Source organism: Boleophthalmus pectinirostris, unplaced genomic scaffold, assembly GCF_026225935.1.
Source record: "Boleophthalmus pectinirostris isolate CB_2022bp ecotype Guang Dong unplaced genomic scaffold, ASM2622593v1 HiC_scaffold_6, whole genome shotgun sequence".
Lineage (NCBI taxonomy): Eukaryota > Metazoa > Chordata > Actinopteri > Gobiiformes > Gobiidae > Boleophthalmus > Boleophthalmus pectinirostris.
In genome coordinates this window covers 14,841,994-14,856,283 of record NW_026571447.1, presented here as the reverse complement: position 1 = coordinate 14,856,283, position 14,290 = coordinate 14,841,994, and the positions used below count along the sequence as shown (strand labels likewise).

Sequence of the window (14,290 nt, the reverse complement as noted above, 5' to 3'; positions counted from 1 at the left end):
TAGCTGAGATTATAAATGATCAGATTCTTATACAGTTTATACATTTATTCTACCTACTTTCTCAATACAGTAGAAAATTGAGAGTGATAAATGCAGATAAAAATGAAGGGTTTAAGAATCTGCAGTTGCCCATTACACCAGGAAAAGGCAATTAAATCGCCTTTTGGTATTCGACTCAGTTTTCTGGGTAAAGTTGGTAAAGCAGATCTCTGTTCACATCTGTCCCAAAGCGCCTAAGTTAAGAGCGGTCACTCTTGGTCAGTTTACCTCCACTGGACACATGACTTCCCATGGGTAAACAAACTAACTTTTCACAGTTTCACTTCCACTTCTTACTTCAGTTTAAGTAACTTTTGCACTTTCGAATGAGCACCTTAAGCACACAACAGTCCTTCTCTCTTGTCTAGTCTGACCCAGGCTTTTCCAGATGGATTGTGTATTATTCTTCAGGCAGGCAGAGTACACAGTCTTCAATTTTAGCCACTTGCCCTTTTCGGCTCAATCAGGCTGCCTCTCTCATCCAGTGCTAGCCAGCAAGGGGCTTCATTCCGGTGCCAGGGTGCGGATAATCACCTTGGTAACCGGCGTTAGCAGAGACCGCTGTCTGGCCACGTTAGCGCTGGACCCTGCGGGAGCTGCTAAAGCAGGTGTCACAGCAGCAAGGGAGGGTGTTAAACAAGCCCTGGGCCGAGCAGGAGGCACAATCGTTTACTTTTTTGGTCATGGAGACTCTGGCACAAATAGCCAAGAATGTTCTCCCCGTGGCTTTTGTGCTTTAATGTGTTTTCTCACTGGGGATGCCCTTTGTGTGTCACTTCACTTCACTGTCCACACTGCAATTGGAGCTTTGACCGACTTCACGTAAGTACCATCAGCTTTGAGTGAAGAATGTATCAGGCCACACTGTGTCAGACAATATAAACATCCAATGAGTGGAGCTGGGGTCATGTGAGTTCAGGGTTTGGTGTGTGTAACTCCTCAAGAAGTCTTTTAGTTGCACTTCAGACAAGATAGCCATGATAACATTTCTATATAAACACAAAAGGGTAAAGGTGAACTGTGTAACTTTTCTGGTCGAAGGACCACCAACTGCTTATCTCTATGGAGAGATTACAGTTCTGCCTTGATTATTCCACATTATAGAAATAAACTTGGTAATCACAATGGAAACAGGTTAATGGTCAGATCTATGGAGATATATGGGATATATGTTTAAGGCCGTATTGTGGCATTAAAGCGGCACTGCACTACTTTCTGGTGGAGGGTCCAATACCTACTTGTCTTCATGGAAATGTTATTGCTTTCCCTGTAATGTTCCATGGTATGACTTTAAACACTTCCATATGGCATTTATTCATTACAGTTGTTTCTGTTGCTCAAAAATACATTAATTTCTTACGTGAACAGAGGCGACTCGCCACAGACCTGAATTGTAATGTAATGTAGTGCTGTAACCTGCTTGTCTCCCTTTTAATTTATACTGTAGAACATTCTATACAGAGCAATACTATTTACATGGAGACAAGCAGGTGGTGGACCCTCCACTAGAAATGTTATGCAGTGTTTGCACCTTTAAATTCTGTAGGTCACTTGTATCTTTTACTAATGAAACTGACCTGTAACTGACAAAGCCCATTTTAAACCACAATGCTGACCGATTACTGAGCTCATGCCAAAACAAAAGACATATCAACAGGAGGTTGGCTTTGAAAAATCTGCCCGTTCAGTGGTCGAAAGGGCATAGCATAAAAAGCTCCATATCCACACCATGCCAGTCCTGTCGCGTGGAGTTAGGCCAGCTGGATTGATTGGCGGGGCTCATGTGCCAGCTAATGGAAGACACGTCCTTGGCATCCCACTCAGCATCGAAAAGAGAGAGAGAGAGAGAAAAAAAAACTTGAACGGGTAAAGTTGGTGAAACGCCAGTTGTTCTCAGAGCGAGCGACACATAAGGACGACATAGATCACCATTATGATAATCACAAGCTGCACTGTCTGGGGAATAGTAATGGGAAGGAGATGAGGTGGCAGCTATAAAGACTGTTTCGACATTAGCGCTGGCCTGATTGGATTGACAGAAGTTTCACTAATGGACAATTAAACAAATGGTCAAATGAGATATAGGGTTTAGAGTAGCAATTTTTCTTAGCGTTAGCCCCTGCTTAATCATTGTGCCCGCAGGATCTTGTTTGGGCATTAACCTTTTTAAGAACTGGCAAAAGAAGTGCTTGCTATGAATTTCAAGCAGGCATATAGTATATACAGGTCAGTATCCTTGAAAGAGACATCCAACCCTATAGCAGCATAATAATAGAATGTAAAAATACAAATCTCCCTGGACGAAGTCTGCGATGCTGTGGGGCCTTATTGAGATGCAATCATGAACGAGAACAATTCAGAAGACGAAAAAAAAAAAGAAGGAGCTATGGATCGCTTTGAAGACCGTGGGGCAGATTAGCACATAATTACGGTAAAATACATCACCTAGACTAAACGTTGGGGTCCAGGAAAAGTTCGGCTTGTGAATAATAGAGCACCAGAAGCCCACGGGGGGATAAAACCTAGTCTATAAAGGTGTGTAACTCTTAAAAGATATGAGCGGGCCAAGAAGAAACACGCTTTAGTTTGTTTATGCACAGGCAGCTGGTTAGTGGAGATAATGGGACGCGGCGGAAGAAGGCTGTGTAAGAGCTGGTTTGAACCTGCTATTCCAATGCATGTGTGCAGTATCTGATGTGAAGTTACTTGGTAAGACTCCATGTGGCTAAAGATACAGTATATGGCAATACTTAACCTGAAAAATACCTGGAAATTATCTATTATTTTAAGACTGGGATTGGCTAAAAGTTGTATTTAAAATATTGACTCTGAAACTTACTAACTACTGAGTCTTGCGTTCTAATTTGCTATGAACTAAATTTGCATGGGCATTTCAAGGTTCTAATACAGAGGACATCTACAAAGAATCCGGTTTGCAGTCTCACACCGTCTGAAAATGAAATGCCATAGCCCCAGTCAGATAATATACTTCTATATCATCCCAACTGCAGAAGATGGCAGGAAACCAGCCAAAAACCTGTGTTATCAAAACAAAATCCCGTCAAAAAACAACTTTGCACTTTCAACCAGCAGATGGCACACCACCAAAAAGTGAAAGTAAAGGAAAGAACAAGTTTTGCTCTACTTAATCATTCTTTGACAAGTTTATTTTAAATAGGGGGTGAAAATCCTCGCAGGCTTGGATCAAAGAATAGAGCTTGGCTGGTGGTGAAGACTTGGTGCAGTGTGTTGGAGAACAAAAGAAGATGCTGAAATAGCATAGTGTGTTTGTACAACGAACTCCATGATGCAAACTGGATCTGACATCTCAAAACACTGAGGTTGGATTGGTAGAGGAACTATGCATAGGCAATTGGAAATCTTAAAGGTGCACTACGTAACTTTTCTGGTGATGAGTCTGTCACCTTCTAGTTTCAGTGGAGAGTGCTTGACCTCTGGTAATATCAGGTAACACAGTGGCTCTGATGCATACTGCTGCTGTGTCCTTAGGCAAGACACTTGAACCACCTTGATTACAATGAAAGTGGTATGTGAGTGATGGTAGTCGGAGAAGGCAATGGCACCGATTGGCACTATACCCATCTATCTCACTGACTTAAATGGGTGAAGCAAGTTACAAGTTAGAGCTATTCAGAGGCGACCCTGCTCACAGTAATAAAGCACTTTTTTAACTCAAATTTTGTTTTCAAATTGAATAATCACAAGGTATTCATCATCTGATTTCAAAAGTTAAGCAGAGTTGAGTCTGATGATTACTTTTATGAATGTTATGTGCCACAGTGACTCTGGTGCATAGTGATGTTTTGTTTTTAGGCAAGACACTTCACCCACATTACAGTATGTGAGTGAGGAATTGGTGGTAACTGAAGGGGCTGATGGCACAGATTGGCAGTCTTGCTCTGGTCAGTCTACTCCAGGACAGTTGTAGCTTGTCTGTCTCCCTGGAGTTAGGTGAGACAAGTTACAGGTAGAGATCGATCAATGAGTTTTTTTCATGGCTAATGCTGATACCATTTGTTCAGAATTCTGAGCAACCGATGGCTGATAAGATCTGCCAATATTTCTGGGCTGTTGTGTAGGCCAGATTTTCATTATTTGCACCAAATTATGTCATTTTTATTCATGACAATCTCACCTACTACAGTCACTATTTACCTCAAGCCTTCAAGAAATCTGTGTAGTCAAATTTTGAGCAGTTATCTATTTGCACTGAAGTGTTCAAATATGGCTTTGTGTCTACTCTTTAGGCTGCAGGTCACCCAAAAAATACATACATATACAGTCATCCCTCACTATATCACAGTTCACCTTTCGCAGCTTTGCTGTTTTGCAGATTTTTTTGTGCAATATTGCATGCTTTTTTATACAGTGTATGAAAGCGCATTGTGTTCCTCCCCCTGCATCCTGATTGGCTAAGGGACTGTAGATCACTGTCAATCAATCTCTTCCGTGCCATGTCTCCTGTAGAATGTGTTCAGCTGCCATATTTACATAAGTGTTCAACTACTAGCAGAGTGCTGTATATTTTCATGTTTTCTCCCCAATAAAACCCACAATGTTGACGAAATGTTCTGCACCCACAAAGACTCCTGCGGTGGCACCCAAAAGGCAGAGGAAGATGCTAACCATTGCATAAAAAGTTGGACTTCTGGACATGCTGAAGGAAGGCAGAAGTTATGCAGCTGTAGGGCACCATTACGGAATAAATTAATCTTCGGTTCGTTATATAAAGAAGGAAGAAAATAACATAAGGACGACAGCAGCAATAAGTTTTAAGAAGGGTGCAAAAAGGGTTGTAACTGTCCTGTCTGAGAAAAGTGTATAAAGTGTGTGCTGAGGGGATTTAAAGCCTTAAAACAGATATACTGTAATAATAAAGCTGACTACTTCACAGATTTTGCCTTTTGCAGGTTATTTTTAGAATGTAACCCTGTGATAAATGAGGGACCACTGTATATCGACATGCGCTGGAGATTAAAGGCCAATTCACTAAAAAGTGCAAATATCCATCTGATATATCTGACATTCAATATATTGATCCATCGCTAATTACAGGTCACATCTGAAAAACGGTAAACCACTCACAATCATGCTTCTTTTTCCAAGTTTGTTTCCACTTTTCAGTATAAACACACAAACACCAGAACCTCCACAAGAAAGATAAGTTGCTTCCCTTACTGTGGAATATACAAGGCAACGCTTCTATAGAGACAAGTAGGTGGAAAGTTTACATAATGCGCCTTTAAAAACAATTAAAGCTGTGTGGGAGGAATAAGTATATGCTCATCTTTGACCATCTCACCACAAGTATATTTTGCGAGTAGAGCCTCTCCCTCGACAGTGATGTTTACACGCCAGACTTTCCTCCTGTGAATCACTGTGACACAGATTTATTCCAGAACTGCTTGTGTGTGGTGCGTGTGTATTTTTGGCGCATACACATACACAACAAGCTTATAATTGGTATTCAAATCTCCTCCCACAAGTCCACGTCCACCACTGCTGCCGTTTCTCACCGCACCAGAGCATCGGCCAAGGTCCAAAACGTGTTGGCGAACAAGCTCCAGAATGGATGGCTCTCATCTCACAAACATAGGAATAAACAAATGGAGCTTATTTAATGCCCTGCGGTGATAAGGCAGGTGCATGGCGGTGTATAGGAAGCGATAAACGAAGAGGGAACTGATGGAATATAGTTACCAACCAGCCAAAACAGTAAGCCTTGACAAAACTTTACAAAGACGAGTGGATGTGGAGTTGTATCTTGTATCATTGATTTAAAAAACTAACACTGCAAAAAACAAAATCTAGTCAAGTTGAAATGACTTGAATTAAGAAAGTTTGATCATGATTTGAGTTAATGTATCTTGACAAGTAACATTACCTGTGAGTGGAATAAGACTTTTTGTACTTAAAATAAGAAAAACAACTACTTTTTGTATTTAAAACAAGAAACAAAACTGAATGTTGCTTGAATCAAGAAAAACACACTTATTCCATTGGTACATAATTTTACCTGTCAAGTTGAAGTGACTCAAATAAAGTAAAATGTTCTTAATTTAATGTTAATGTACCTAGATATTGTTTTTTCCGAGTGTGGCTGTTTACGTGTAAAAAAGGAGAAAAACATAAAGGACTGAATAACAGCGTGGATTTTGACAGAATCAACAGTGTTATGAGAATTTTCAAAAATGTTTTCATGTTTCAAATTAGCAGCTGTGGTTGAATCGTTTCAAGTTTGGACAGAGGATTTTCACGCTCTGTGGTCCGACTCCAGACCCTTCTCATTTCAAATAGAAAGTAGAAGGGACTGGCTGGTCAGGCAAGAAATATGGGCGGCTGAGATTAGGAGAAAGAGGTGGAGATAGAGGCATTAGTAACTGTATATAGGGTGCGTGTTCGGCGCATCATCCCACCCCCGCTAAGTCACGCTCGGAGCAAGCTAACCCACAGAGAGGTAATCCCACATATGTGCAGGTCCCCCAGGCCAGGCCCTCAGACACACTGTGAAGTCACGATGGCTTTCTTCTTCTCTTGTTTTCAACCCCCTCACTCTGCATCATCAGCATCCTTGCATCTTTTTTATCCTCAAGTGTCTGTGAAGATGTGGGTGTGGATTCATCCTTGTGACATGAAAAGAATTTGTTTTTGGCTTTATTTTGTTTTGGGGAGAAATTAATAAGGTGTAATGCATTGTAATGTGGTGGTTGAAGAGGAGGGAGATACTATATATTTTCACAGTTACCGCTTCTAAGATGTGCAAAAACAATGCTGAAAATATAGATAATTGAAAAGATACCGAGTACCTGAGTGTTCATCGAAATAATAATAAAAAAAAAAAAAGTCAGTATTTCCCACCTCTAAAAAGTTGTAGATATGGTTCCATGAGGTAGAGACATTCATTCTTAATACAATGGACATCAAATACTATCATTGTGCCACTGGGCAAGACACTCCAGTCAGCTTTGTAAATGTATTTATTTTCGCATCTAACAAAACCTTCAGCAAGATTATTATCATTCTTAGAAATTCCAAACCAAAATCAATCCAACAAGCTGAAATATCTGCTGTGTGTTTTTACGCTTCAAAGTAAAATATTATTATCAGAACTGGGTGATGTTGAATAAACTGTGAATCTATTATAACAAAACTAAAAATGCTAAAACAAAATAAAAAGGTATGCCAGTTTCTTTTTACTCTACGAAAAACCACTCATAACAGACTACCTTTTTGAAAACCCTAACAGCCACAAAATTTCACGCCTCTTCTCTCCTCCTCCATCCTTCCTCCTCGCGTCTGTCCATCTTTGGTGTGTGTACAAAGACCTTGTCCCCCAGCTGTGCCATCTTCACAGCGGACTCACGATCCACGCCGTCCGTCTATCCTCCCAATCAATTCTGCCCAACACAATCCATGCATGATAACAAGGCACCAGCCCCCATCCCCTCCCCTGCTTTTGTCTCCTTATTTCTCTCCTCTAGATTAGCTAAGCCTGTTTGCGCACGGACCATGAAAAGCTGGTTTCAGAAATAGACTCTGGTTGTGTTCAAGGGTGTTCCAAAACAAAGCACTTTAGGGCTTGTTGGCACTGAGCGATAATGTCCGGCTCTGTATGGCGCGTGATGCCTTTATTTGTGTCACTGTTGCTGTAGGTGAAATGAGAATGGAGTATTTGGAGTTTTTTTTTTTAACAGTTTGAATATCTTAAAGCTGCTTTGAGTAACTTTTCTGGTGGAGCATCCGTCAAGTGTTTTTCTCTGTGGAGATGTTTTTGCATTGTCTGAAATGTTTCGCAGTATGGCATTAAACCTGTCGATCTTCGCGGAGATCAAACAAGACCAAGTTCCATATGCAATAAGTCTTTTTAATGGTTGTAGTTGACTCAGAAAATATTAAAACTTTTCAGCAGTTACCTGGAAGAAATAATAGCTACGTGATCAGAACTGTCTTATTTTATTTCCTGTTTTCAGTCTCTGCTCTGGTATCAGTTAATATCAGGTATGGGTAGATACTTAAAAGATGCAGTATAGGAATCGGTATCAGAACTGAAAAAGCCTGGTCGGTGTATTCCTAAATAAAAGCACATTGCATAAACAGCTGGCATTCCCTACTGTCTTTTTTTTTTTTTTTTTTCCATGGAACGCTAATGGCAAGGAAACTGATTAATCACATAGGAGTCAGTTCAGCTTATGTATGGGGAACTCCATAGAGAAAAAAGTGTTTTGGCATATAATAAGATATGTAATAGCTATGATAGTGTTTATTCAAGAAGGTTAACTGCGCCAGTGCTATCTTCAATGTAAACACATATCCGGTACATTATACATACGGAGCTGTTTAGAATCAAATGGAGCTAGAAGCCAAAGCACCCTTTGCATGTTTCTGTATGTCATTCAGACCATATGTTTATTACTGTATCTCATTTGCAAATGAATAGGCTCTGTGCAGTCTGTTGGAAGCTCCATTATGCGTAATTTTCCTCACCAGTGTTTTCATAAATAAATATTGCTTTGTCCATGATGCTGAGACCTTCATGAAAGTGACTAATTTGTAAATTGTATCACACAGCAGGACATGGATCAACTTTAGTACAGGAATCATGCGTGACTATGAGGTCAACTGTGAAGAGTTTAAAGTGCAATTTGCAACTTTTTTCTTCATGGAGATGACATTGCTTTGTCTGGAATGTTTCACAGTATAGTATTAAACCTTTCTATCCTTATGGAGACCAAACCAGACCATGTTGCACATCAGATCTGTGGAGAGAAACACCTGCTGACAGTCAGAATGCCTGTTTTTCTAGGTATTTTTGAGTTATAAAACCACCTGTAATTTAATAAATGTAAAATAGAGTTGTTTAATGTCATACTGTGGAATATTCCAGACAGCGTAATGACATATCCATAGAAACAAGCAGGTGATTGACCCCAAACAAAAGTAACATAGTGCGCCTTTAAGTTTCACCTGGGATTTGTTGAGGTTTATGCTCATCACTGTGTTCCAAATGCTAAAGCAATTGGTATTATTTTTACACATTCATGTTTCTATATGTTTATCTCAATTTGTAAGATGTATAATGTAGGAACAGATGTGCAGTGTTGTGAAGTCAACTGCCAGGGGACAAGACCGCAACAGAAGATTATAGGTGACCATGAATTAGGGCTTGCATAACCCCATATTCTAAAATGCATTCTTGTGTTTATATTTTTAAGCTCATATTTAAGTGTTTTCTCAAGTATTAACTCTGCACAGAATCCTGCTTTTAAACATATTTCAATTAAGCTTTCTTCTTTCAACATTGTGCCGCTCTACCATCATTCCCCAAGGATTGAAGTTTTCATGTATGTAGAAGTATGCTTATGTATTAATATAATGAAAACAAACAGTAAAAGCAGTGACATTACACAGAAGAATACCTTTTGTGCCACTTCAGCCCACCAAACAATAAATGCGCAATACAAGCCGGGTTAGGTTTTAACACACCTCGCCTTATAACTGTAGATTTGCAGAAAACAAAGCTTACATTTCCTCATCTCTACCCCCTGCCTCCAGCCTCCCTCCGCCGCCTGCCCCCAGTTTCTCCCGGCCCCTGTCAGTGCCTAGATTAATGACGGTGATCAGTGAGCAGCCCCCAGCAGAGGCAGCCTGCAGCTCGGTGCAAAAACCCCAGCACTGTAGCCTACGCCGCGCGCTCTCTCCTCTGCTCTCCTCTCCTCCTCCTTCTATTCTTCCAACCACCTCACAAGTGTATTCTTAAACAGCCACCCGGACACTTCAACTACTAAGACCAAGATACAAAACGCCTACATGTGCTCTTGCATATAAATCAGCTTGGGCCACTGTTGTTAGACGACACATGCACACACACATATACACACACACACACTCGCGCGCTAAGACGCACGAGGGGGAAAGAATCAATACTTGGTGCGATGGGGGTTGGATGAGAGGAGGAGAACCGTGTGTAGTGCAGGCTATATACAACATCACAGCACAGCAGACCCTGACTGTGACAATAGCCGACCTCAACACTTAACCCCATCCTTGCCCTGGGACGCCTTCTATCAAATCCTCCCCAGCGTTACATACAAGCGAATCACTGTGCGCTCCCCTCGTTGTCATTCCTTCTACGCACCGGGGCTCTCCTCTGGAATATAACAGCCTTCATTATGACTTTGAAATTCATACACTCTAAACAGATGGCACGAGATACCACGAGGCGTAAAAGTTGCTTGATTGATCCGAATAGTCGTCCCTTAGCAGCAGATGCACTTGTTATAGCTGAAGGTGGAGAGCGTCATTATATTGTACCTATAAGGGACCAGTGCCAAGCTTAGTGCACTACAGCGAGGGACGGATACAGTGAGCACAGGTGCCATTAAAAGGGCTTTACAACAGACACTTACGTTATTATGTCTGATAAGGCGAAGTCTTAAAGGTCTTCCCGCGCGCAAGCTTCTGGAAATGATTAAACGCGAGGAAATAGTTACAGAATAAACCTGGTAACACATAAGACTTGATCCCAAACGCTGCGTAATATGAAAGCTTTCAGTGCAGAACCTATAGTGGTAATAGTGTGACCCACGTCTGCTCCACTGCGGGCATTTGTTATGAGCGCGCGCGTGGATGCCAAAACCACCAGGGGAAACGCTTCACAGAATCAACCAAAGTGATGCTGTCATTGAACCACTCAGAACTGTCAGCCCCCCCTGGCCATTCACTTTTGTTTTGACACGCAGCAGCCTACTGTTTTGGGGTCTGTCCAGCGCTCCACTTCCGTAAGCATACAATGAATGAGTCACACTAAGTAGCGTTATGGATGTAGTCCAGCTTTGCGCAAAGGGGACACAAAGATGAATACTGACCGCTAGCTGTGGCACAACCCCCGCAGTTCGCTTTTGAAACTGGCAGAGGTGCACGTGTTATAGGCAAACAAACAGCAAGCAAAGCGGTGATTTCCTGACAAACATCTTGCACATCGGCGTTTCAAACTTACAAACTTGCAGCAGAACAGATTCGACACACTTCTGTAGCGTTAAAAAGAGTGGTTTGGGGTTGCTTACCGGTGCGCATCAGACAGGCAACGGTCAAGATGGTCAACGGGACACAGTAGTTCCACACGTTTGAGAAAGCCATCGTCGTAGAAGCGTATTCCCTCCGCTTTGTGTCGATCTCTTCCTCGGTAAATTCCTCTTCCTCGGAGTAAATCAGAGTGACATGAACCCGCAGGTCCACTCGCCGCCTGCGCCTTCAGCGAGTGTGTGTACAACGCAGGAGACTCGTGTACACCAACGGCGTGTGAACTGTCAAAGCGCTGCGTGCGTAATGACAAGCTCTCCAAAAAACGCTCCACCGCACACACACCCACTTTCTCTCTCCCTGCCTCGGAATGTGTGTGTGAAAAAAAAAGGGCTTGGAATCTACTTGACTTTTGACAATGTAAATATATTTAAAAATGCCATCAGTGGGGTGGACCATGTGCGCGTAATGGCCAATGAGATCGCGAAGAGAGCAGGTGGAGGGTTGTGCCGATGTAATGCTGGGCGTGGCTTAAAATGAGGATAAGGGAGAGATGGAAAGCAGGCAGGACACCGTGGACGCGTTGTTCAATTAAGTTAAATAATTGTACGATAAATATGATCGATGGAACCGGGTTATTTCTCTGATGCAAATAAGTAATGCATTTTAAAAGTCAAATTTACGAAGCGGGGAGGATGAGTGACACCATGATTAGGATGATGAAAAGGAAGCAGATGTTTTTTGTTGGAGAGACATAACTGCGCTGATTTATGCCAAGGGAAGGTGAGGGATGTGCAATTGTACCAGCGAAAATGCGGCGTTATGAAGTGTTATGATCCGCATCTGCCACAAATCAGATAAGATATGAATGGTTCGGTTCTGGAGGCACGGATCATTGGTCATTAGTTTGCATAATGTTGGTTTGGGAGAAAAAAATAAATAAATCACAGGCCTAGTTTTTCTGCCTGCACCTGTCCCTAATATCCCCTGGCCACACACTCATATGGGACAGACTAACTTTAGAGACGGACTTGATTCTGTTCGTACTTTTAAAATGTTGTTTATAGGGCCCATATTACGCTGTTTTCTGATCTATGTTACAATGTTGTTTCCTTATCCAAAAACATACCTGGTGTTACGTTTTTGTTTTATTCACACATCTTTAACACGTAAATCCTTTAGATCATCTCTCAGGCATTCTATTCCACCTTGTGATGTCATGTGGTAATACAGGAAGTGCTCCACTGTGTGTTTAAACCCCATACACCTTCACTAGAATCATTTGGATAATTTCATCCCCGGAATTGCCCATCTCTATTGAACTAAAGGAAAACAGTAGCTACAAACTGTAAAACTACCACTACATGACATCACAACATGGAACAGAGCATTTTGAGTTTAGAAATTATTACTGAAACCTGTGAATGGACTCAAAATATGTTTTTTGAGGAGATAACAACATTTTAACATAGCTAAAAGTTCACAAGAGTCAATTTTGGGTAATATAGGACCTTTAAGTTCTTCTTTAAGTTCTTAGTTATTGATTTTATAATAGTTTGGTACAACATTTTTATTATAAACTAATATACTCATTATGAACTCAGGGTAGTTGTAGATTGGCTTAGTTAGGTTTGTGTTATGGTCCAGACAGAGCCTTAGTTATTATTCCAGTGTTTCCCCTCCTACACAGTTCTCCCACCAGCTCACATTGCACTGTTAACCTTGAAGCGTCATATTCTTTAGACCTATTTTCTTATTTGTTTTATCACTTTTTAAATCTGATGCTGATTCTGAATAATGTCTTTGCTACCATTTGAATATTTGTGTGGCATATGAGCTGACAGAAAGCGCACTTCATTATCATAAATATTTATAGGCCTAGTGAATAATTGTTCAACATAAAAGACTTACACAAGAGTTTATAATCAGACACAGACCTTACAGTGTCTCAAAACAAGATCCTTGCCTTTTATGCCTTCAGGTTGTTCCCCTGTAACGATGAAGACAATGCAGAGTAGCCTATAGAGTGGATGTGTTTGTGTGTGGAGTTGTGAGGACACTGTTAGTTCATCTGCAGAGTGCTCATCAGCAGAGGGCAGACCTGGCTCTCACTGAAGCTAATGGCCCGTTACACAAACTTGTGTTGGTCGGTCCGGCGTGTGCCAGCCCTCTCTGCAGTCAGGCCCGATTAGGTCCCACTAAAGCCCTCTTTAACTTCAGACTCATGCTGTGGCCACAGTTTGCACATAATTGTGTTTTCCAGTCAGAGCACAGAGCTCCATTATGAAAATTGTTTCTCTTTTCACATGTCTTTTTCTACTCTCTAATCTGGTGTTATACAGCCTTAAGGGCAAGCACTGGACAACTGTGTCTTTGGCGCCTCTCTCAGGTCATTATGGGAACAGCAGCCTGTTTTGACAGAGTTGAAACATTCACGAGACCATGTATAAAAGAACGTAACAATTAAATTACTCAAAATATTATTTGGGTTATCTCTGTTGCACAAACTGTTCAAGACAAGAGCTGGTATGATGAGGACATTAAAGTTAAGAGTGATCTGTAAATCTAATGCTGTTTTGAATGTTGTAACATTTTTAAAGGGCTGTATGTAAATATATGTTTTCCTAAATGTCCATACAATTATTCAAGTTACAGTTATGGATATGATGGAACCATTTCTTACATTTCATTTTGGACTAAGACTGGTGTATATTCTGACCACAACTAGATGATGAGTGAGTTACCACACTCATGTTTAGTATTTTATATTTATTTTGTACTCTAAACTGCATTAACTAAAAAACAATGAAACCATATCATACTGTATTTTTATGCTGAGCCTGACCTCCCACCATCTTTCTCCCTACATCCAGCTCCACACGTTCTCTTTCTTTCCCGTCACCCTCCCTTCTGAGAGTTTGTCCCTGGGCTGGCAGAGTTGTCGACGGTGGTGGCAGCAGCTTCTCTTGCACCAGATGGGGCATTGTCAGAAAGTAATGAGGGGAGCACACCTGCCTCTCTGGAGATCTTCACTCCTCCGTTCTCAGGACTGCTACACACAACATATGCAGGGCGGGCACACGGAACCAAGTGACCGTGAAGGCAGCAGCGCCGCCGTCACACTCATTACAAACATGTTCAGAGGAATGCTCCAAATCCACAGGGACTGGCTTTGTTTACACCATAACAGGGGATGAGTTAGACAAGAAGC

At 41.4% G+C, this 14,290-nt stretch overlaps 1 protein-coding gene across 1 annotated transcript in view; it reads right to left on the bottom strand.

Moving 5' to 3' along the window:
- Window positions 1–11,470, bottom strand: part of cadm4 (cell adhesion molecule 4) — a 479,227-nt gene extending 467,757 nt beyond the window's left edge. The window contains exon 1 of the mRNA XM_020940405.2: window positions 11,124–11,470. Coding sequence (XP_020796064.1) covers window positions 11,124–11,196 — 73 coding nt within the window. The 5' untranslated portion in view covers window positions 11,197–11,470. The remainder of the gene's footprint in view (window positions 1–11,123) is intronic.
- Between the last annotated feature and the right edge of the window lie 2,820 nt (window positions 11,471–14,290).